Source organism: Orbicella faveolata, unplaced genomic scaffold, assembly GCF_042242905.1.
Source record: "Orbicella faveolata isolate gen_17 unplaced genomic scaffold, um_ofav_v1 contig_26, whole genome shotgun sequence".
Classification (NCBI taxonomy): Eukaryota; Metazoa; Cnidaria; class Anthozoa; order Scleractinia; family Merulinidae; genus Orbicella; species Orbicella faveolata.
Window position 1 is genome coordinate 597,690 of NW_028301554.1, and position 25,111 is coordinate 622,800.

At 37.8% G+C, this 25,111-nt stretch overlaps 2 protein-coding genes across 9 annotated transcripts in view; one reads left to right on the forward strand and one right to left on the reverse strand.

Moving 5' to 3' along the window:
• The window catches only part of LOC110068826 (uncharacterized), an 85,972-nt gene that overhangs the window by 26,981 nt on the left and 33,880 nt on the right, over positions 1 to 25,111 (reverse strand). The window contains exons 2-4 of one of the 7 annotated variants that reach the window (XM_020776243.2): positions 22,686 to 22,748; positions 14,094 to 14,174; positions 2,169 to 4,378 (exon numbers count right to left, since the gene is read on the reverse strand). In XM_020776243.2, coding sequence (XP_020631902.1) covers positions 4,206 to 4,378; positions 14,094 to 14,174; positions 22,686 to 22,748 — 317 coding nt within the window. In that variant the 3' untranslated portion in view covers positions 2,169 to 4,205. Of the gene's footprint in view, positions 1 to 2,168; positions 4,379 to 11,285; positions 12,251 to 14,093; positions 14,175 to 15,152; positions 15,435 to 15,510; positions 16,377 to 17,487; positions 18,452 to 22,685; positions 22,749 to 25,111 lie in introns of those variants that run through there. The other 6 variants (XM_089295759.1, XM_089295761.1, XM_089295758.1 and 3 more) reach the window with 6 other exon arrangements.
• The window catches only part of LOC110068825 (insulin gene enhancer protein ISL-1-like), a 34,631-nt gene continuing 26,728 nt past the window's right edge, over positions 17,209 to 25,111 (forward strand). The window contains exon 1 of one of the 2 annotated variants that reach the window (XM_089295750.1): positions 17,209 to 17,226. The gene's annotated coding sequence lies outside the window, so the exon portion shown is untranslated. Of the gene's footprint in view, positions 17,227 to 24,963; positions 25,092 to 25,111 lie in introns of those variants that run through there. The other variant, XM_020776240.2, reaches the window with a different exon arrangement.

Below are 25,111 nucleotides of genomic sequence, written 5' to 3' on the forward strand. Positions count from 1 at the left end.
GATCCGCGAGATGGTCTCAGAAGTGCCCTTAATGTAAGGTATAGTCACTGTAGTAACAGGCGTAGGGTTCCTGTTCGTAGCGTCAGCTTCAGTAGGTCGGTAAATGTTTCGTCTAATAAAGTCAGCGTTGTAGTTGTTTTTGTGAAAAACACGTTCAAGGTATCTGTTTTCGTCACGTAAGCTGTCCGGTGTGTCACAAACTAGTTGCGCTCGTCTCGTCAAAGCCTTTATAGTCGTGGCTTTGTGTGAAGTCGGGTTGTAGGATGATTTGTCAAGTAATCTGTCGGTATGCGTCGGTTTTCTGTACACTGTCGTTCGTAGTTCGTTGTTGTCGCGGCTTACCAAACAGTCTAGAAAAGGAAGTTTTCCATTTTCTTCGATCTCTTTAGTAAACTGGATGTCGGCGTTCTGTTCGTTTAGGTGGTCGTGAAAATCGTCAATTTCGTCTTTGTGAACGGCGGTAAAGGTGTCGTCAACGTAGCGTAACCAAAGCGGTATCGTTTGTCGGCAAGTTGCAAGGGCGCGTTCCTCCACGTGTTGCATCACAATTTCTGCGACAACAACAGAAACAGGCGACTCCATTGCTGTTCCATGCAGCCCTACAACATTCGTGTAGCCCACAAACCTACAACTACGTTACGACACTTACTGACCAACGTGAAAGACAGAGACGAACCTAACGACAGACAGGGAGCAGTTTACAAGATCAAATGCTCCGACTGCCAGGCTTCCTACATTGGTGAGACTGGCAGAAACCTTAACACGAGACTGACTGAACACAAACGAGCCACGAGAAATGGTGATGCCAACAATCACATTGCTGTACATCATCAACTGACAAACCACAACATTGACTGGGACTCTGCTCAGTGCTTAACCTACAGTACAAACTATTTTCAACGACTGACTCTGGAAAGCTGGTACACTAACCTAGAACAAACGCCTCTTAACAGATGTCAACAACTACCGGCGCCTTACAAACGACTTATCCACGACAGAAACGAAACCGACAAACGGACTTCTTACAGACCGACTTAACAATACACGGACCAAAACCGACCTACTTGACTAACAATAGTCGGATCGAAACCCACCAATGACTGATGACAAACTTTACACGAGTCTTTCAGCCAATACCATCATGGCTATACTGACCAATCACGTTCAACGGACCAGACTTATAAGATCATCGACTGACAAACACTATTCACTTGACTCTGAAGATGACTTCCGCTCAGGTTGTCGGAACGTCAGTCACCAACAACAGTTCTTTTCAGAACTACACTCACCCGGACGATCACACTATACGAACTACTGATACTCCTGGGTTCAAACCATTTACTGTATTGTAGACATTACGTACGCAACATATTAGGAACTTTCCAAGAGACGATTGTATGAGGAATATCTCGGACGAAAAATCAGTTACTCGCCAGGGGTTAATTCGCGCCGAAATTTTGCCTTTGCATGCACCCTCTTTTTCTTCCCCCGAGAAATAATCTGGCTTGAGCCTGCGATCCAATCGAAAACCACTACCTGGGCAGTAGTCAACTTCAAAAATACATGAAAACCTGGGTTGAAAGAGTAAAGTGTCTTGCCCAAGAACACAACGCAAAGTCCCCACACAGGGCTCGAGCCGGACTACTCGACCGGAGACGACCGCGCATCCCACCTATGGTATTGGTGCTACTCTTATTTTTCAAGGTATGGGGCTCCATCCGCACGCCTCCGGCACGCAGGAGCTCCGCTATTACTCTTTTCATAAAAAACACTATTGTGTTATAGAGAGGAAAAGTTACAATAAGCAGTATTCTGGCAGTAAATTTTTAAAGAATCTATTCTTCGGACTCCGTGCCCACAACAGAAACGTTTTTTTTAAAAACTGTTTATCAACGCCGTAACACAGCCTTTACATACATAAGCCAACCTTTGCGGGAGTTGAATTAAACCTTTCAGAGCACTTATGTCGCCGTTGCGTGACGCTCGCTCGAACATTAGAGATAAAGGTGCCTCAAAAGAGTTTCTTCCACTTGCCAAGAATTCGGTATGTCATTATAACCACCGTTTATCAATTGATGCTACAATCATGGAATCGAAAAGCTGTCCAATCATAGGTGAACGCACCTGTTATCATTATCGTAAGACAAAAGGTTACCATACCAACGGTATGACCTGTTGAAAACACCATTTATTGCAAAATTAAGAGGTTATAATTCAAAAACGGCACGAAGAAATTTTTTCATGTTATTATTATTATTATTTATTTATTTTTTAACTTTAATTGTGATTCATACTACTTGCAACAGTGGTACGTCTACTTACACAATTTACAACAGTAATACAACTACTGAAGTCCCTTACATTACCAACAAAACTTGTCTTATAAAATTTTGATTGGCAGGATAAGATGTACCTTTTGGCGAAGATTAAAAAAAATTGTACATGGGGTTTAGAGCCACCGTAAAGTTTTGAAAATTTAAGGTGGCTCTGCCTTAAAGTATACACTGTGCGACAGTGCACCAAAACAGCGGCTTGGCGGGTTTCATTTGTCGTCGGAGAAGCCGATATGTGCAGTTAATCATGAATGTTGAAATTAAGTTTATCTCCTTGTAGTCTGATAAATAGATTACCGCAGTTTGTATCATTCTCGTCTTGTTGGCCGGCTACTCTTGTATTTTTCGCTTGCGAAAGACTTTGGTTCGCCCTTGATTGTAAACCACTATGTTTACAAGATTTCAGTACGTTTCAACACCGACCAAAACGCGCACTTATGTCCTATCAAAGCAAGTTCAACAAGAATAAGATAACCGTCTAAATTCATGCAGCCGGTCTAAATTAATTTGGGTCGACCTAAATTCGAACTCGATTCGGTTTATGTGAAGTACGGCTCTTTTCCTTCTAAACAAATGTTAATTTTAGTTGACAGAGTAATCACAAACTCATTAACGTGTAACACACTAAAATGGTTCGCCCCTTGCCGCCTAATTTTCTTCAAGGAAAGGAAGCTAAAACGACCACAATAACTTTCATGATCAAAAACTGAATGCTTCAGCATTCACTTGTGGTCAGTTAATAAGCTCTTGTCCGAGAGAAAGTTTACTCGTAGAAAGTATCTTTTTTAAATTATTGAGTTTCAGCTGTATATTCAAAACAATTACCTTTCTTAATTAAACATAGTACAATATCCTATTGCTCTTATCCAAATGTTAATTTTAGTCGACAAATAATCACAAACGTGAAACACAACTGGTCCGCCATTTACCGCCAATTTTTCCGCAAGGAAAGGAAGCTAAACTGACCAAATTAACTTTCATGATCAAAACCTGAGAGCTTCAGCATTCAATTCTAGTTAGTTAACAAGCTCTCAACCGAGAAAATGAAAAGAAATGCTATTCGTGCGTAAACTATAGCTTGATACTGTAAGCAAGTCATGTGCATTTACTGACTCCAAATTTACAGGTTTATGTCTTAACGTCAGGATTCTTAACATACGATTTACTGGAGAAAAAAAAACCTTTGTTAAATTGATGGGTGCATCTGTATTTCAAGTATCATCGCATAGCTCAGAGAATTCTTGCACTCTGATTGGTTACCTCGGCGAGGTGTTCAGCGTGGAATTGCGACTCTTGAAGACGAGGCACTTGAATATTGCAACATTCACACAGACGTAAATGAAAAGGGGCTTTCTTTCATTTAAAAAGAAGGCTATGCGATTCAAGAAAAATTCATTCCCTGACGAGGGAATTCCACGTTAAATTTCACTCGAAAAATATCGGTTTTTCGCGTGAAAAATAACGTGGAATTCCCTCGACAGGTAATGAATTTTCCGATAGAATTCCTGTTTTTAGAGGCCAAAAATAATCAGCCGAAGTGAAACTTAATACTTAGCGAAAACTTCAAAAAGTTGTAACAAAAGCTTACCCATTGTCAAACCTGAGATGCAAATATTAGTCGATATTATAAATTGTATTTAGCCGAAACACAGACAAAATAGCCGTCAAAGTGTTCACCCGAAAGGCTACTAATAAGCGTTGCAACACGACCAAGCCAAAAAAAGTTGGGTTGATCCAGAAAACATGAATTACACCTCAATCAGCACCGCATCAGTCACTTGTGGTTCAGTCTCTTATTTGAGTATCCCGATTTCCGAGACAATTTCTCCCGAGCTTCGCGTTGTATCCATCTTCAGAATCGCCGTTGCCGCTTTAAGCTGTTCTTTCGTCATTTTGCTGAACAATCATTTTGTTGTATTGAATGCAGAGCGCTCTCACGCTACAAAACACTCTTTCGCACACGAGAGCATTGTTACTGAAGTTCGTATCACCGTAGCCTCTGGTCTGGCGTGGGCTGTCGCGATCATCCCTCTGGTGGAAGACTTCTGGCCAGGAAACATACAAAATGTCACAAAATTAGTAGCTCTCTTTATGCAGTTTATCTGTCTTATGTTAGTCGTTTATTTGAACGTTTCTATATACAGGGAGGTCCGCCGCAAAGAAAAACAAATTATTGCTAATCGCGTTTCTGTAGAAGTGAAGGAGAAGTTACTCAAGAATATAAGAAAGCTTTTTACTGTACAATTATTGTACTGCTCAGTGTTTTACTCTGCTATTTCCCGGACAAAATTAGTGTTGTCATTATGATATTCTTTATGAAAGACAGCATCGCTGTTAATGTAAAACATATCGTGTTTCATCTTCTTTCTTTATTGCCTGTACTGAATTCGTTGTTTAATCCACTGATTTACGCTGTTAGAATAAGATATTTCCGCGTAGCTTTCATTTAGTTGATGTCGAGGAAAACTATTGCACAAGCCGAGCAGCTGGAAAGGAATATATTTGGACCAAAACAAGCTGGAGTTGTAGCTACTAATGAACAAGGAGAAAACAGGGTTAGACGAGAAGGTGAAGAGCTATAAAGAAATAAAACATTGAATAATGGCATCGCCGATGGAGAACTTAGAAATATGAAAAAAAAAAAAAATAATAAAACAAAAACAAAACAAAACAAAAAAAAGCTCTGTAAAGTCGAGTGCACAGCCATTCTCAGTTAACGTCGTTAATCGGGCCGTAGACTTTTAAAAGGCCTGAATGAGGAGGAATATAAGAAACAGGTCATTAAAGTCGACTCCACAGCCATTGTCACTTAACGGCGTAGGTCAGGTCACGGGTGATTAAAAAATCTTGAGTAAAAACTCTTTTACTGAATGAATAGTGAATTAACTGATCTGGTCAAAGATAATTTGGGTCAGCCTAAATTCGAATTAATTCGATTCGGCTCATGTGAAGTACGGCATCTGAACTGGGACTTACTCATTTATTCTTTTTTTTCTTTTTTCCCTTATGTTGTCTCCTTACTGCCGCCACCCCCCCCCCCCCCCCCGTTTAATCTTTATTGCGAACCAACGTCTTTTTATACCTACTATTTAATTTCACTCAGCTCGATTAGCTTTTAAGTTATTCTGGGTTAATTTACCTAATTTCCTGTTTCAATTTTTTCTTTTGTAACGACCTGTTTTTCTTTTGGGAAATGAAGTGTGTGTTACTTCCATTTATATGGCTTTCATATATTTGTTAATTTTAGTCGACAAACCTATTAGCGTTCTTTTGCCGTTGATGCACCATCGCTGTGGAATCCTCTACCTCAATCTGTCAAGATTCTACGTCACTTGACACTTTTAAACGTAGATTCAAAAAGCATCTTTTCTTGCGTGCTTACTACGGATGCTGATTTTTTTTTTTTTTTTTTTTTTTTTTTATCGCTTTGCTATGACTTTACTTTTTGGTCAATTTTAGAAAGTTTTGATAACTTTTTAGTCCATTTTTAGCGAACTTTTAAATCTGTAAAGCGCTATATGTGTCTTACTATTATTATTATTATTATTATTATTGTTGTTGTTGTCGTTGTTGTTGTTCTTGATCAATAACGATTTCGTAAAACATAAGCAGGCGAATATTAACGTAAAAAGCGGACGTTTCGGCGTCTTCGTCACACCATTCTCAAGGCAAAGTGAATAAATAATGTCATCCTTTGTTATTATGCTAATTCGTAGAGACTGTATATAAATCAAATCTTCACATTATTTATTCACTTTGCCTTGAGAATGGTGTCACGATGACGCCGAAACGTCGGCTTTTAACGTAACGTTAATATCATCATCATCATCATCATCATCATTATAAATTATCATATTATGATAATAATGAAAGTCTGCCGTTTAAACGCTAATCGGGCGTGTGTCCACTAATTTTCGAAAGTCGATGATGGCATGAGCTTGTGAAATAGTATTTTAGGATCTCATGATATTTTTATTTTCATCAAAATTTTAATCTACGATAGTGGAATGTGTGAAGATTTGTAAATAGGTTTCCTGAGGAGATTTTAATAAAGTTCTTGTTATTATTAAATAAAAAATATTATTGTTGTTGTTGTTGTTGTTATTATTATTATTATTATTATTATTATTATTATTATTATTTCTGTCCATCTCCAACACAATGTTGATGTTGATTCATCGAAAGTAGACCCACTATTCCGACAGTGCTTTGGTGGAGGTGGATGGGGGCTCAGAAAATTGAAATAGGACTTCCCACTTCAAAATAATGCGTCACCAGTTGACATTTTGTTGTGTGTCCCAAGGGCTTTTGTCCAGGAGTGTAGCTTCGGACACATTGAACTTGATCTTTATAGGCCTTTTCTGAAAAACGCAGAGGTGATTTTTTTCGTTTTTAGTTATTGGGACTTGAAAGTAATTTGCAAAGTCTTTGCCCTTCAATCAAAGCGGATCGATAAAATTTACGACAAGCGCTTTGGTCTAGGTTAAAGTACACTTAGTACAACAGAAGTCGTTTTGAACCTAAACGGGCTGATACTGAACTGCGAACACATTGATTATGACCTAGATAGGCTTGATTCTGAAAAAACGCAGAGGTTATCGTTGAGTTTTAGGGGCTTGAACCTAAATTGCAAAGATCTTGCCTTTCAGTTCGAGCGGCTCTGTAAAGATTACGACAAGGAAGTTGGTTGTATTCTTAGTTATGTTATTTAGATTTTTAGCCAAATCTTTGACTAAGAGCTTTTTATCAAAATCGGAGTACTTTCAGCGAAGCATGTAAAGAATTTTGCACCCACAATCGAAAAAGCGCTATTTAATTTACTCCGAGCGTTTAATTTCTCTCCAAAGCTAACACTTTTATTGCCTTTTATTGCCTATTAAACTACTTTTTAAAAAAAAAAAAAAAAAAAAAAAGAGGAAAGTCCATTACAATTAAAATGAACATGAGATAGTCGAAGGAAAAGACCTTTAACATCCTGCACGTAACAGGTTATCTGTAATAGCAAGATGTCCACAGTTTAGAAGCATCATTTAATTGTTTATAGGGGCGTTTCATCAACTATCTTTTGAAATAATCGTTGAATGTTGTCCTTCGGTAGCATTTTAAATGAAAGTGGTAAAAGTTCAATTGAGGCCTTACACTACTGTAAAATGATGTTAAAATCGTTTAAAAAATCCAAGCTTTCGCCGATCTACGGCATCATCAGGGATAAGAAAAGAAAAGGAAAAGAAAAGAAAAAAGAAAAAGCCTTACGCGGAATATTTTTTCTTATTCCTGATGATGCCGTAGATCGGCAAAAGCTTGGATTTTTTAAACGATTTTAATATCATTTTACAGTAGTGTAAGGCCTCAACTGAACTTGTACCACTATCTTTTGAAAGTTTACTTACGCCTTCTGTCGAGAATGGTCACGATATCCCAGGTATACTATAATATAATTTGTTCAATTGACGAACCACAAGCAGATGGATAAAGAACATTTACTGTGACTGCTTGTCAAACTTGAAACGGATTACCATTCTCTAAACAGAAATAGGCTCACGTTATGATTTAAGAAACTCACTTTAAAAAAGCATTTCCCGAAAACAGCAGCCCATAAAACATTTTATAATGTAATTTAATTATACTACTCACATTTCCTGTCTTTGCATACCTTTTATCTTGCATTTTCTAATTTTTTATCCCGGACTTTATCTCATCTACATAGCCTGAATGCTGGATTTCCCTACTAAACTTTTTATTAGTCTTTAAACTTTTTTTTTTAAGAAAAAAAAACTGCACTTAGAGATGATTTTCTTATCATACCGTGAATCTTCTAATAAACTTTATTGGGAATGTGGTAAAGAACAAAAACAAAAAAAGGAAGAAAGAAAAAAAGACAATAATTTCCAAAAGGGAAAGCGCGAACGGGACGATAACACCCACGCGAGGCGCTTTTCTCCATGTAGGAAGGCCACTGTTTTGTCAATATTTTTCGCACTATTTTAGGGCTAGCTTCGTTCAGTTAAGTAATTACTAAAGAGGTCGAGTTCACAATATGTGAAATGTGGTCTCCAGATCTAGGTCCATTGAACTCTAACTTTTACGAGGACCCGTCTAAGCAACAACAACACCGAAATGACGAGATCTAAGAAGCAGTTGTCCACGGCTGGTGGCTGGTCAGACATCGACATTATTTCTTTTCCTTTTTTTCGGTACTAGGTAGAGAGGAATGGTAATGTTAAACATCACACATGCATGACAACCGTTTTGAGGCTGCCATTGTTACATTTCACAACAGAATGTCTATTACAAGAAAGAAGACCCGCGTTGATCTTCGTGAGAGCTTTGAGTGGACTGTACAAAACATAATTCTTTACAAATAGCATAGACTGCGACAAAGGCTTTGCACATACATTAAGGCATATTGCAGGTCTGGAACAATACCCATGAACTATTTGCATAAAAATAAAACTTCATTCTTAAGAGACAAACGTTCGACGACTTTTATCTTCAACTATGGCGGCCGGAAAAGCGGTTATGCTTAAGACGGCACGCAAGACAGAAGCAGGGGTGTATGACGTTCATAGCATCCATTTCTGTCTCAATACTTCCTCCTAGAGTGATTATTTTTAACAGAATTCGAAAGGCAAAGCAAACTCATTGACGTTTGAGTTAAATCATGTAAAAGAAGGCACCAAGCTTGTGTCTTAAAGTAAGATGAAGTACAGATTTTAAATAAGCTTGCATCTACATTTAAAATTTCCCTGAATTTTTTGTTATACAGTGGAACTTCGATATAACGAAGGGCGAAGGGACTGGCAAAATATGTTCGCTATAACGAGGTTTCGTTTAGTTCTTTATATTTTACAATTACTAGGGATGGGGCGAAGAATATCGTTCGTTATACCGAGGACTTCATTAAATTGAGGCTCTTTAAATCGAGGTTCCACTGTACTCAGTCTAAACCCCTGCTTCTTCCGACTCAAAGAAATGGCTTGTAAAATAACTTAGTCTATACTAATGCAGAAAACGATTGTTCAATTCAGATTGCTGTTCACTGTGAGAACGTTCTCGCCTTTTTGTAATATTCGTATGTTTGCTTATCGATCAGAACGGAGGGGACCCGTTACTAGCTACACACGTGTCATGTCCTCGTGTTAACACCTCAAGCTATAACTGTATCGAGACTGAGAATACGATGTGACACTGTACTGTAGTATTATCTCACTTCTGTAAGTCTTCCTTTCCACAGTTTTCCCCTCAGTTTCAGTGCACGGTAATCGTACACACGTTGTTTTGCTAGGCCGCTTCCCAATTTCAGCGCAAAAGTAAACAACACTGCATCTGCGTGAAAGCGATTCATAAGCCACCTAAATCATAAATTGCTGGGTTTTTTTCCTTTGTTATTATCTATTATTATCAGGTATTTGAGTTATTTCGACTTAACTGTTCCAACTACAAATAAAAAGAGACACGAAAGAAGGAAAGAATACTCCAGTTGTCAACATTATAATTGTAAGGACATCGCAAACCTCAATTTGTTGTTTCATGGAAAGAAAATGTTATTTACAATCATTTTTAATGAAGCTGATGCCAATAAATCATCTATCAAAGCAGCAACATCTATATGTTGTATTTACGTCTTTGATTCTGTTCCGTGAATTTGTTCCCCAAGCATATCTTTCCTCAAAAGTACCCCAGGTTTCTGATATGAATGGTTTACGTGCTGCCATAGCACTATATATGGCAAACTGAATAAATATACAATCGTTGTCGATCTTTTGTTTATCTTGTCGATCGGTTTCTACGGATTAACTTAAATGGATTTATATAGCTCTTCATCACGGTCAAATCGGCTTATCTCCCTTGGTAATCTTTTCTAATTTTGGGGCCATTTCGCTGATAGACAACGACTACTTTTTGAATACTTGTGTTAATCCCAGTTTTTGTGAACTGTTTGGCGTGTAGATTGTGTTTCCTTTTCCTTGTCAACTCAATACTCGTGTATTTGCTTTCTTTTTCTTTTATCTTGCTTATTTTTCATCGTGTTCATAATTAGTTCCTTGGTCGTCAAAAGCGACGAACTCACTCAATGTCGCCTAGTAACCAATAAGGTGATTGCTCAGTTTGCCAAGACGACAATAACGCTTGCGTTTAATTTTCGCCCGCGCGCTACCTCGTTTGTCGATTCTTTTACAAAAGGAAAAACTATATACATCATATATATATGAGTTTTTTTTTGTAGAAATCGTAAAATTTCCCCACACTGTACTAATTTACAATATTTTTAGCAATTCCAAATGCATTTTGTCAGCGAAATTAAAACTTGCTTTAGAAACGTTTTCAATGTTGCTTAATCCATTCAGATTATTCTGTAGTTGTACAACGCTACTTTACTTGTATTTGTTTTCCCCCAACATCGTACACTTCAGATATATACAAGTTGCGCTATTTTGAACAGAACAGGAAAAAAGTTGAATCGCACTGTGTACTCAGTTGTCCCTTTTTAATGCTTGCATTGATTCGTGCAGAGCCTTGTATTATGTTTGTAAAGTGGAAATGTTCGATTAATAAAGTTGCGTTGTGCAAACTTTGAAACTCATTTGATGTCGAGCAAGGGATTTCATTGGCTTGGGGCGAAGCCATTCTAGGTCAACAATAATGTTAAGACGAGCTCTTTGTTGTTTGTTTTCATAGCAAGAAATTGCTCGAGATTTTTTCCTCACACTTGTCCACTTAGGATGTACAGGGGAAGGAAAAAAAAAACAATGCCATCATTTGGAATGGAAACAGAGAAACGTAATACGCCCGTAGGAAGCCATTACGAGGACTAAAGTAAATCGGAAAGTTTATCTTCAAAAGTCAGGGCATTTTATGAAAGGAAGACGAATTAATCTTTGTTGACATCAGCTGTAAAGTTCCCATTTTTAAAAGTACCCAAGTTTTGACAACGATGTTCTCGTAACGTACCTCAGATCAGCGCATTCCCTGCAGACACGGAGAGTCACAACCCACAATAAAGGTATTGCACCATTCCAGTGAAATTAGCTCACTAATCGAGGCAAAATAACCGGCTTTAGAAAGTGTAATTTCCTTTTGTGCCGGCTGAATGAGATATTTGTTCACGACAAGAAGAGTGCATTTTGTTTTCATAACAAAATTAAAGAGTAATCTAAAACGTGAAAGAAGCGTGTAGTTACAGTTAGCAGGCCGCCATTGTTTTTGTGTTTTTGGACAAAAGGAACTCAACAATAGACCGCGTGGTCTTTACACCTCGACTCTGTAAACTGTATTTACAGTTTGCCGAGAATTTCCTGTTCACAGCTTCTTTTGGTAAACTGCCACGATATTTTTGTGCATACACGAATTTTAAATGCGGCATTCAAAGAGAACGCAAATAAGCTTTTTGGTTTGGCCTTGTGTCTGTCGTATCGACCGCCTTTTAGTCTCTGCTAAAATCTAAATGGCAGTCAATTTCATAGGCAAGCCTTCTTGAAATTTCAAGTTGTTCCTTGTTGAAACATAAAAGAAAAACACACATCCTATAAGTTTTAAAGAGAAAGTTGACTTTTCTGTGTGGCAGGGACTAACCAAATGTGTCTAGTCTTTATTGTTTGGGAAAGCAGGCTTTTGTTTTGCTTAAAAGTTCTAATGCTGCTGTTGCTTTGTCAGCTGCTAATTTGGGCAGCTATGTTGACTTAGACAGTTTGGGGCCATTTTAGCCGCATTTGGAGAACTGGAAATGAACTCAGGAATATGCGTGCAGTCTTTTCGATTTCCTCTTGTTTAAGCTGTAAATCATTGAGGCCAAACTCCCAAACGAAAAAATTCCAGTTCCGAAGTTCTTTGGAAGAAACCGCCAAATGTAGGTTTTAAAAGGTTCTCCAACGTGCGCCCTTTTAAAAGTGGGTTTCTTAATGATTTATGAATGGCACATGTCACAAGTTATATTTAAATCAGATACTTATCTCCCTAGCACGATTTCCCATTTTCCCTGCAGCAAGCTGAGGCAGGAAACCAAGTTGAAACGGTCCGCGTTTGTTATAAAACCGTTTTAAGCCACCCAACTCGAGCTTTAAGGAAAACATCGCATGCGCCTTCCACAGCACAGCTGAAGGTAGGAATCTCTTCTTGAAGAGTAGCTATTTTTCCGCTTCTTTGGCTCTTATCCAGGACTCTTTGCATTTCCTTCAAAGACTCTTGAATCTTAAGAGTTCGTCTCGCACGTGGAAAATGGCTTGCCAAAAATTAAATCTATTGGACAAAATTCTGGTGCAGTCTGCGTCAGCCAATTACGCTACCAACTCACAAGTACCGATATTACAGCAAAAATTCATTACAACTTCTCATCTCCCGACTGAAGACTCTGGGTAATATGAAACCTTAGCAAAAAACGTGCTTCCTTTTAATGACAAAAATTGCAGAGGTTTTATCGCTTGACCCTTACTTTTGCACTTAGTTTATACATAAAAATTACTTTAATAACTTCAAACTTCATTAGAATTCACTCTTTGACTGAAATAAGTTCGAAAACGGAATTCTTTCTTCTCACCCCCTTCGAGGACCATGAATATATGTAAAATATATATTTTACATTTTCGCTGCGGTATCATAAACTGTTCTTCCCTAAGGTCCTAAATTCAGTTTACTCATATACAGACATTGTCCGGTATACTTTCTTCGATTGTACAATACAAGGTTAGCAGCGGGAAATAAAAGAAAAACACTTCGCGTAACAAATATCTGACGTTTTAAGTGCATGTGAAGAGAACTTTTAGAAAGCTTTTGTACCTCAACTCACTATTTTCTCTCTAAATGATCTATTTCTTCCTCGATAATTATCTTTTTTTTTTAACCCTCGGAGCTGCCTAGCCGTTGTCAAGTTGGCACCCTACGTAACCTCTTGGGAGTGTCACTGCGTTCCATGAAAACAGGTAGAATGCATTTTTAAGCAGCTGTTATGACGCCAAAAGCGAAAATGTTGTTTTGCCTTCACCACAGAAACAATTGCTTATTTATTCATTGTCCTGGGCTGTCCAAGAGACGTATTTTCCCTGGTGAATGCGACAACGCTGGTAAATCCGTTACAATGGACAGACAACATTCAAATCTGACATAAATTTTTTTCTTTAAACATTTTCGAAACGTCGATTTGTGATGTTGCCTTTTTCTTTTACTTTTAAAATATTAGATGACCACTCTGTTTCCAAATATTTGTATGTCAATCGAATTCGATGGTTAGGAGTTCTTATTTGCATTCAGTCGTGGATCGGAGAAGAAAGGGTTTGACATCCAAGGAAACCGCCTGTTGGTTACGTGCGATCGGGTTTCATTTGCTTTACTTATTTCCCCGGTAGCAGTGAAATATCACAAAAATGTTATTGTTACCTTTTGATATTTCATTGAACCTCAGTACAACGGTTATTGCAATTTTTTTCGCCGGAGAGCAAAGTGGTCGTTTCTCAGAGAAACAATTGTAATTTCAAGGCAAGTGAACGCTCCTTTCGTATTTGTCAAGGTAACACACCTGCTAGTCGGAGAACAGTTGTTCAATTACTTTTTTACAGCGCTGTAAAGAGAGGTACGTCTTAACACAAGTTGCCATTATTCAGAACTGAGTAGCTCCGCTCTTTCGTAATAACTGCTCAGTCTTGTCTTCGGTGAGCTCAGAAAATTCATTTAAACCATGACATTGTAAGTGGGACCTGCTGACGAAAACGCCCCTTTAATTAAAATACATCAGCAGTCATTCCCGCCATCTAACGTCTCCTGGCTTACCTGAACAATTACGGTCCTTCTCGCTCTCTGGCTTAACCATGTGCAAAAGCTCCTCATAGTAATTCATTCCTTCAAAATAACCTGTGAACAAAGAAATTGAAAATATCTTACATTAGCAAGTTTGTTGTAAAGTAAGAAAGTAAAGATATCGACGAAGGCAACTTGATGAAGTTTCTTTCGCGCATTTGTTATTCAAATGCTTCAGTTTCAAACTCTGTGAAGATTCTGTCTCAGTTCGCTCCTGTCGTAAAATGCCGAAGAGGGATTTCCAGTTCTGGTTATCATTAATTTTCAGTTAAATGTTAGTTTTGCGCCGCGTGGTGGCCGTGAAAGAGGCAGGCATATTAAAACAGATAAGTTTCGTTACGTTGGGCTTGAACTGTTTTCGTGTCGCAAATTATTATTTTCAAAATGCGGTGTTTCGATCAGAAGATCCTAAGACGATATTCTATTATTCAGAGCTTTTCAATTGTCCTGTATTTTAAAACCGTATGGGGAAACGGCTTGAGATTTGGTTTCTTGTTCGCGTTAGCTTTTGTGTGTATTGAAGCCGGAGGTCTTTTTTTTTTTTTTTTGACGTGCTCACAAATCTTTAACACTGCCCATTTAAGTTTCCACAGGTACAATTTAGAAAGACATCGTTCAGTGTTGTTAGCCTTAGGGTAGCCTTAGCAGGTTGACACTTAGCAACAGTATTCTAGTTAGTAGCAAGATTCTAGTTTCAACGTATTTTAGTTGACATTACTCCAAAGGATCTACGAGGTAGATAGAATTGAATGAATTGCTCTATTTAATAGCCTTTCTATAAAGTGATTTCTCGTACGAGTAAACATCAGCCGGCGATTATTCCACATTTTCCCTTTATACTCTACACAGTATACAACGAATGTGTTTTTCTATTGGGTTGAAAAGACTTTTCAATTGCTTATATTTCAAACAATATTCCTAGCTATTGTCGCAAGGGTATTTATTTAAAGTCATTTTTCAATTCAGGTCTAATTGTTAAAGCAATTCAAGCAGTGAATCTCGCACAACGAGAAGAGAACAAGTAAATCTTACAAAAAGAACGACTCTACAAACAACTTCAGCACACTGCTCAAGCTGCTTTTTCTTCTAACGATTCTGCGCTGGCCAAAGCTTCTTTTCAACTCCTTGTGTTTCACAACAATTTACCATTGTGTTCGCTACTCCTCTGGCACAACGCCGTCGACAAAAATAACTTCTTGTAAAGCAAGGAGCGTCAGAAAATTAGTCTCACTTGACAGCTTCCCTTTCTCAAACAGGTGGTCCATTTCAGTGCCTTTTTGCTGTCAACAAGTACATTTCAAGAACACTATAGATCAGACTCACGTCAGTCCAGTATAGTTCTAGTTAATCTTGTATTCAACTGGTAAATTAAATTTCTTTTATACTTTACCTGTCATTGGTACCGGTCAGAACAGAAATTTTACTTCTATGACCATCGAAAGCTTTCAACCTTGCGCTCTAAAGTACCTTGCTCATATTATTAGTTTTACATTTATCAAAGTGAGGAATGTGTGTGTCCCTTTCCAAAGATTAACAGCGACTTCTATTTTTTGTTTTTCATTGCAGTTATTGTCTGGTTATTCAATACTTGTTTTTATTGTCTATGAGCTGAAAATTTCTTTGGCACATCTTTGTCAATGCTGCTTGAATACAGAGAGGTTCCCGTTTATTTGCAATAACTTAAGACAATCAGTTCGCGTGAATCAAAACAGGGAAATCAAAATTACAAGGTAGATTTCGGAAACGCAAATTACGTTTTCTTTCATAAGTTGTCTTACGTGCAGATTTATATTTTTAGGAAATGGCTATAATTTGACAAAATAACAAAATAATTATTCGAGATATGGGAATTGAGTGTAGACTTGTTTTTATTGAGAAAGGTCATCAAATAACAAAAAGGAGAAAGGAGAATTGCAGTAAAGAGCCACTTTCTTTATGGTAGTGTCAATACCTTTTAGAGGCCTTAGTTTTCCGTGTCAACTTCATTCTGTACGTTTTTTCTCTTGATCAGTTATAATTCTTGAAACGAAGTCGTTGCTACCTTGTCATATTTGCCGGTTTATCTAAGAGCTAACCGTCACGTATTAAACTTCCATGAACATTGCGCAACAATGGGAATCATTTGGCAAGGAAAAGTTCAAGTCAAAATATTAGCGCTCCATAAACTTTCGTCAAAACCGGAGAAGACGATAACTTGAGAGCCAGTTGGGTTTCACGTTGCTCCTCCTAAATCAATACACTCAGCCGCCTCACAAAAGCGAATATCGCCAACAATGCAGGGCTGTTCCAGTCTATGTCTTTGCGAGTTTATTTCAAAACTAAGCAAGCCAGCGTTCTGAAATAAGATCTAGCCAAGCGAGAACCGTTAAAATAACGATTTAATACTAACATTTCTTGTCAGTACTGTGTACTTTAGTCCTTTTACTGCAAAGAACAATGAGTAACGACTGAAGATAATTGTTAGAATCTTGATTGAGTCTTAACAGAACTTGTTTCTCTCGCGCTCTCCTGTATTCAGGTGGACTTAAAATTCCCAGAGAGAATGCACCAGAAGACAAATCTATGCAGAACATATTTTATACTTTTCGATGTCAGTAAAGATTTTAAGTTCTTATTTTCAACAGTGTAATGTAGTCCAGGACGCCATCTTGAGTGGTTTCATTTTAGCCATACTAAACCGAGATTTTCATTTGTATTACTTGCAAAAAGTTTGAATACAGATAGACGGAATTCAGAGCAAAAGTACTTTAAGTTTCCTCGTACGATTCTTTACCTAATTCTACACCGGAAAAGTTGTGTAACTTAACTTTCCTTACATTATATAGAAGTCCTGCACACACCGTCCTTGGTGACAAGGAAAGTAAAACAGAGCCATTATTCAGTTTTACACGTTATTCATTTCGCTCCTTTCAGGTGAGAAATTGTCTCTCTTTTTCATACTACACAAGTGTTTTGCGCTCTCATTCAAGGCAAACGACGTAATGACCCATACATATTTAAAGCAAATGTTGATCTTTAACATTTCCCTTTCAGTTTCCAACACGATGTTTTCTTGAGAGACCTAGCAAATGCTTTATCTGAAGGCGACAGATAATTCTTTACATCAGTACGTGAGATTATTAGCTTCACTGTTGTTTATATCTTTTGATGCTTCCCTAAGGCAACAATACAGGTAAAACGTCCTTGTGTTTTCTTTCCTTTACAGGTATATAATTACTCTTTCGTAACTTGTACATACAAAACTCAATTTTAAACTACACTTCCACTTTCAGCCTTTAGTTTGTTTTGACCCGCAATTCAATTCTAAAGGAAAACACCATCTGAGAATTTTCCCTGCGAAATTATTTCAATATAAAGAGTGCATTACCTGTAAATAAGCCACCTTATTTGCTTTGCCTCGCGCTCGTATCAATAACTTCTGCTCTTTTCTAATTCGCTCACTCTCAATTTACGCGTCAATGTGAAATAAAGTTAAGCACTAAAGAACAGTACTTAAGTGACATTGAAGCGAAATTATCTCGTAACACTGTCTTTCAAATACCTCGAATCTTTAGATAGATTTATTCAGTTGTGAAAATCCAAGACTTCTTTTGTGTCCTGGAGTGATTTTGTTTCAGTTCTCTGATTGTGCCAAGAAGTGTTACGCAGTCCTTAGCAGCTTTAACAGGCGACAATCCTTCGTTAGTTTCATACTTTCAAGCGTTTAATCTAGGGTTTTTTCAGGGGATACGTTCAGTGGCTGGATGAATGTTGCGTTTCATCTAAATTCTTTCATGAACGCGTTCTTTTGATGAGCTTTCGAATGGCTTCTGTTCAGTGACTCTTCTGTAGATGGCATATGGTTAAACACAGTCGTTTACAGATTTTCCTCTTTCAAAAGGCTTTTTCACTGCACCTAAGTCAATGTTTACGTGGAAAATTATTTCTTTTCAATGCCAGTTGTTTCAATGGTTGAATTCCCTTTGTGTTTGACTGGTGCCACCGCCGCGATACCTGCCTCTCGCGTAAGAATTGTGCCTACTCCCTTCTCTAGCACAGAGACAAATAGGCAATTTTTAGACAGGAATATATTATACTCTTTGTTGAACAACTTCAATAGCTGAACACTGCGAGGCAGGGAGCAAGCAGAGGAGTCCAGCAAACTTCCAACCATTTCAGCTAAAAAAGGCGAGTATTTTTCCTAAAACGCCCTAATTTTCCGAAGTTGCCAGCCAATCAAGCAGTGGTTTTCTACAGACGGTTTTCAAATTTGAAGCTGCGACAAAGATCACGCAAACCTCCCAAAACCGAGGCATTTATATTGAAATACAGAATTCCTCCACCATCCAAAGAGCGATTTTTTTTCACAGGTAAGTACCAAACTCCTAATGTTTTCCTAACGAAATAGAAACTCGTCATGACCATTTTCTCCCAACTTTTCTTCGTTATAAACTTCGATCTTCGTTATTTCCCCATTACCTTGCTTATTGTAAGAGCTATTCTGATGTTTTAGAGCGTATTGCCTAGGGCTTTACGGACTAAAACAGTGTAATCAAAACTCTCTCTCTTTAATACTGGTATTGTGTTGTCTACCTTTGTTGTCCTTTTTGCTTTAAATGCTCGTTATTTTCATTTTATTCGAAGATAGCTATTTTTAGGCCGCGCGGAATGAGGTCTTTATGAAGAGTATTCGTGGCCAACGACATTTTCATTTCTTGCAATCAAGTTCTCGGCCGTCATGTTTCAGTCTAAGAAAATTGTCATGTTGATTGCTTTGTTTCTCTTTTCGGTTTTATCCCGATGGAATTATCAAAAATGAAGCAATTTTTTTTTTCACTTCATAATTAAGCAGTCCTGTTGGGAGTCGTAGCCTCATTTTGCTGCAAGTGAACTACGTTACCTAAAAGCTTAGCATTCGGTACATGGCCATCCTAACCCGCAAGCCCTAAATCCGAAATAGTAAACTGTATTTCTAAGACCACCGTTTTCCGTTGTGGCTTCATTATTACAAGACAGAATAAATCCAGGGAAGGTACAGAATTTCTGTGAACAACTTCCAAACCTTTGAACGGATAATTTTCTAGTAAAAGAAATACCATGTACATGGTAGATGTGCAATAAAGATTTTTGGTACATTTGTTTGCTTTGCAGATGGAAATTCAATTTTTAACTTCCTCATTTTAGCATATTTGCCGTTTCCCCTCAGATAAAAATAAAGGTTAGATTAAGGCTTCAGTTGCCAATGCTTCGTTTGCTTTTAACTGTTTTATTGATTGGTTTTTAAGTTTTTAAGTCCATTCAATACTATGAAAAACATATTAAATCACGAAATCTCGGGACTATAATTCACATCTATGTTTAATAACACAAGATCTCTCTTGTGAATATAAAAGTTCATATGATTGGTGTTGAGCTCAAACTACATCTTTTAAAAAACTTCTTATGAGAAATCTTATTATTGCCTTATTGAAGGGGAAATCTAACATATTAGACCTTTAAATGAAACTGTTATTATTTTCATTTTCCATGGCCAAATAGAGTCACAGTACTTCTGTATCAGCAGCATAACAAAATCAGTCATCATTACATTTGCCTAGTTTCTAAGCTAACACAAAAGATCTGTTTGTCATAAAAAAATGCATCATCTTGTCATTTAGGCTCTATTTCTGAATTTTGCGTTTTTCTCTTCAAGGAGTGTCCTAAAGAATATAATACACTACAGAGACTTTCTTCCTGTTAAGTAACTTCGCCGCTCAATAAGCAAATATGAGTCAACTGAAAGCCGCTATTGTGAAGTCATGACCTTCGTCGCTTTGCCTATTTTAACTACACCACGTTTGAAAGCTAAAATATTTATCAGCCCAGCGGTAAGTGTATCTGTTGCTTTGTCCCGCCTTAACAGCTTTTGCAACAAAGTTAGGAAATGGCCCTAATAGCACAACACATTAACTAAAGGTGAATTCACAGCAGTGGAGCGCGGAGCGGGGTCCGTTTGTCTGCATGCGCGCGGAAAGCTGCAAGCTAAAGATTCATTTGTGATTTCATTTGTTTCATTTTCAGTAGATGAACATGAAATTTCATTCACAAGACTTCTAAACGCACGTGGTGTTTACCATCTCCGCCTGTTTCGCGAGGAATGAGTCGCCGCAATGCAAGTCGTTTTTTTTCAAGATTTCCGTTTTCTTTGTTTTTGCTATTTTTTTCTTTTATTTTATAGTGTGTATCGTATCCACATGAGCATTGTTAAACACAAATCGACAAAAAACTCACGGAAATTTCCAAAGTTAGCAAAATTTTGTACACAATGAATGTCACCCGTACTTTATGTAAACACAAGATTCGCTATTTGTCGCTAGTTCTTTCTCGTTTACTACAAAATTCACACTTTGATCTTCAACAGCGTTCAGAGTAAGTAAAACTCTTTTGACAGGCTTGTCTTTAACACGATATCTTCGCTACACTAGTGAAATTCAGTTTATGCCTTGATGACTAAAAAATCTCACTTACAAATCGAGACCTTGTACTTTCTTTGTTTGCATGTATTAATATATCAAATGAATTTAGATTTTCCAAAGTCTTCTCTCAACTTGTAGAATTTAGAATTGTTCTTACACGAACAATAAGATAAGAGGAAAAAACACCAAATATAGTTTCTTCAGTTTACTTCACTGCTCCAGTCCGTCGACTTAACTTGCCCAGTTAATTACTGAGAAGCGCATGTTGAACATTTTATATATTGTCTTTTTAAGATTTTTACGCATGTTTCTATATGTAACAGTTGCTGTTGTATAGTAACTAACAGTTTAATCCACGGCATAGCTGAATTTAATGTTTTCAAAGCGCGTTGAACATTTTACCGAATATCATGTTTTCTGTGGTAGCTCCTTACAATGCCTTGTCTTACGTATATAGCTCTACATGCTGACATTTTATTCAGCACCAAGTTTGTAAAAAATAATTGTAGTGTTTTTCATGCATGAACTCTCAGCATGTACACTGAGCATAATAAACTGCGTGTCAATAGCCGCGCTGTTGTCGCAAATCTTTCGAGTTTTCAAATCTTTTACCAAATTTTCGCTATGTGAAGAAACAAACTCTCAGAAGGCACACGGCGAAAGGACGAGAAAAGAAAAAAAGAAAACCTCTTTGAGAGAATGAGCTGACACTACTTTTAGTTCCTGTTCTCTGTATTTTGTAAAGACCTGTCTGAAGAGCTAAAGTACCTGCTCTTTTTATTATGAATCTTCGTCGCTAAAAGTAAACATCTGGAGACATAAAAGTGCTCTTTGGCATCGACTGTTTTATCGTTCTTAATGTGACTTGAACGTAATGAACTTTTATTGTAAGCATAAAATCAAACTCCTTCAGAACTTTCTTTGCGCTCGCTACAGGTAATAATTTTACCCCGCTGTGTTGCTGAAGCGGTCATGCCGAAAAACCGACAGTTTAGAAATCTCTTGCTGCGCTATAGTTAAGGCTGATTGCGTTTTTCTGGAATGCGCACCTAAGAGATTAGCACGCACCTGCGCCGAGCTTAAAAGAAATTTAATATCCCGTTCGTACTCCTAGCGAGTGGCAATGCGAATGAGTTGTTCAAAACCTGAAGAATTCGTTTTTGTTTCTAGTTTTTGGAGATAAAGGTTACTATGTTTACGCATACAAAGGGAATAGCTCCGCATAATGTTCTCTGCTCTTTTCCTTTCGAATCAGCAGCAACACAGTTATCTTCACTTTCGGTTTATTCTTGAATTTTCCTCTTCGAGTTTATCTCATTTCGCGCACTACCCAAAATATTTTCATTTTAAATATCATTTCATTTAAATTATCTTTCTGCTTTCTCTCTCTGCGCTTCATTAAAAACAATACAAGTCTTGTTTTTCGTTCTTTATCGCACTATAGTTTAAGGTGTGTTTCTTATCGGGAAAAAGAACATTAAATAGGTAAGAAATTGTCCACTTGTGTACATGCTGTGTCCTGTATCTTAAGATACGACAGAAGGTATTTCCCTCTAAAAGGGTATTTAACGGCCCGCCAACCAGAAGTGGCTGTCACTTATTACACGGCTTTTTGAAGTTATTTACCCACTAAAAAGCATTAAAAGTCGGCGCGTTTGAATCTCCGCATCTGCGGAACACAACTGTGCTATTGCCTGGCGTGTGTTTGTCCTCGGTAGTCAAACAATTTTATTTCAAAATAAACACGACATTTTTCTTTTCCTGGAGTAACTGTTTTACGCTGTGCCCAGTGTATTGAAAATTCGTGACTTCCCTTCCTGTGGTTTTAATTGGGAATGGCGTTCAACCTGCCTGCTTATTGACTGTTGAGTTCACGTCCCGCTCTTTGGCACGTCATGAGCGCGTGTTTGACCAATGCGCGTTAAGCTTTGACATTCCGCCTTCAGTGGGCTTCCGAACCCATTTAAAGTCCCCAAGTTGAGTAGCTGGTGGCCACTCAAACCACTTCCTTAACGGATGTCCTTTGTTGTGTACCTGCCCATTTAACGGCTCTTTTGCTATCTGAACAGTCACTTAGGCATTTTTCTTACACTCGTCCGATTAACTGCAGTCAATAAGCCATTTATCTCACCCTCCCAGTCATCAAGGTCTGTTACTGGAACTTCTGCTGCAAAGCGACGTCTCCGCCGATAAGCTGAAAGAACATTAGGCGTAAAGTAAGTAATACAACTTAGTTAGCTTTAGTTACAAATGGTACTTTACAAACGAAATTTTAATGTACACTTTATACCAAAGCTGCGTGATGGAATATCTTCGGTTAAAGAAGGGAATTTTTATAGTTTAAACTCATAACTGTCTTGATGAATTTCAGCCAGTTTGAATCATGGAAGTTGGTGCATCGACTTACTAAGCTTCCAGCTCATTTCGTAATGTTTTCCAGAATGGCAATCAAGATTATAAACTCAAAAGGGAAAAACACTCAGTGGAATATACAAAAAACCGGCCCAATGCGATGTCTCCCAAAAGACTGTTTTGCTGCGATTGTTAGGAATAATGCGACGAGAACAATAGAAAGATTTCCAAAGCAAACCGGCTTGAATACAGTTATGAGGGGTGATCCATTCCAATGTTGTACAATTTTCATTAGGAGTTTTTTTTTCCTCTAAGAATGTTGCATTCATTTCTGTCCTCTGTCCCAAGCTCGATTTTGAAATATTTCAAAAATCGCAATGCTGCTAGACCTGTAGCGAAGGGGGAAAATTAACGACAGCACTTATAATGTGACTGCTTATTATTTGACCCAAAAATCCCAATAAAAATCGCTCGTGGTAGATAAGAGGAGTCTGTTTTGATAAGAAGATAAGAATATTTATGAGTGTCAAAGTAAAATTCTCTGCACAACTGTTTGTCACGAGTTCATTAAAGGCAGAACTCTGGTTGGTTCATCATTGACAGTTCTTCACTGAGTTTTTAATATCATGATGTGATACGCTTTGCTCAGTTGCACACTCGGGTCAAAAGCTTTCCTTTCCTCTCCTCTTGAGGACAGAAGGAATCTCGGTCGTGATTTCTGCCTTTACCATCCTTACATTTTGGGTGCTACGCCTATAGGTTAGCCTATGCAATTTGGTGCGAGCTTTTGACCTTGTCAAATTAGCAATGTCCAGTACTAAAATGAATCACAATGACTGTCTTGCCACTTGTGCTTGGCGAGCAGGTTTTACTAAGAATATTTTTTACATGAAAATACTAGGAACATTTAGTGAGGTCTTGGGAGCATATCAGCGTTCCCAAATTGTTCAGCTGCAATGTTTCGAAGACTTGTGTCCACTTCACCTTTTATTAGTAGTATTATCATTCTGTCGCTAGTGACAGTGGTGTGAAAAAACATGCCGAACCCGTCTGCTCTCACAAGTTAGCGCAGAAAAATTATATTAGTTCCTCCTATGAGTACCCAATAGTTATGTTATTGCACCAAGACCATATTTTCTAGTGAATGGGTTTCTTAATTTTCGTCACTTTTCTGTACGATAATACACTGAGATGAAAATGAGGACACAGACAGGTATCACCTTCTAGAAATAAACAGTTAAACGGCAAAATGATGACACGCAATACCGAAGGAAACCTTCAAATGATTTTAGATTGAACTAGTTCCGAAAGGCATAATCCTATTTCTACGAGGCGGAGGTGCCACAGCCAATTAAATTAATTAATTCATACAGTGCTCAGGCTTGTAAACAAAAATTTGGCGAGTTTCCTTTGATTCGATTTTATGAATCTCAGCATGGAACCGATACCAAAACAAATCGTCGTCAGCAGCTATTTCCGTTGGGTTGCAACGAAAAAAAAATGCGTGAAATGAACCAGGGATACAACTCATGTAAATGTGGCTCTACTGACAACAATGAAAATCATAAAGGAACACTCTTAGCAGTTATTCTCACAAATTGATTTTTTCTGAGAAATAATGTCTTCATGCAATTGCATTGTATGAAAGTGGAAGAATCGTCTGCAAAGTATTTGGCAAAAAAAGAAAAACAAAAGAGGATTTGAGATTTGAATCCAATCGTATCCAAGGGAAATGAGTTGAAGTTCAGACTACGGTGGCTGTGGGCCGGCCCACTTAACAATGAAGGGCTGCAATGTAAAAATACAGGTAATGAGATTCCATCGAAGTGACTTTATAAGTCATCGAAGAGAAGACTATATGTTTGGAAAAGAAAGGCTGTGTTTTCTTTTTATGAGTAAACAAAGCCATTTAATTCTTTTCTTTCATCTTCACCCCTTATCAAAACCCATACTGGAGTCGAGTGACTCAGAAGGCAATACAAAATTGGAACTCCCCGCATAGTCGCACGCTTGCCTTATTAGGAAAACCACGTGTTCCCTTCGCGTGGGCAGCTCAACTGGCTCGCTTTAGCAGGACGGACAAATATGACGTCCATGTCTATGCAGCACCTGTTGTAAGTGAGAAAGATCGACGCCTACAAAAACTTACACCGGCTAATTTTGTTTTTGAAGTCTGCCCTTAAAGGTGAGACATTTTGTTTGTTT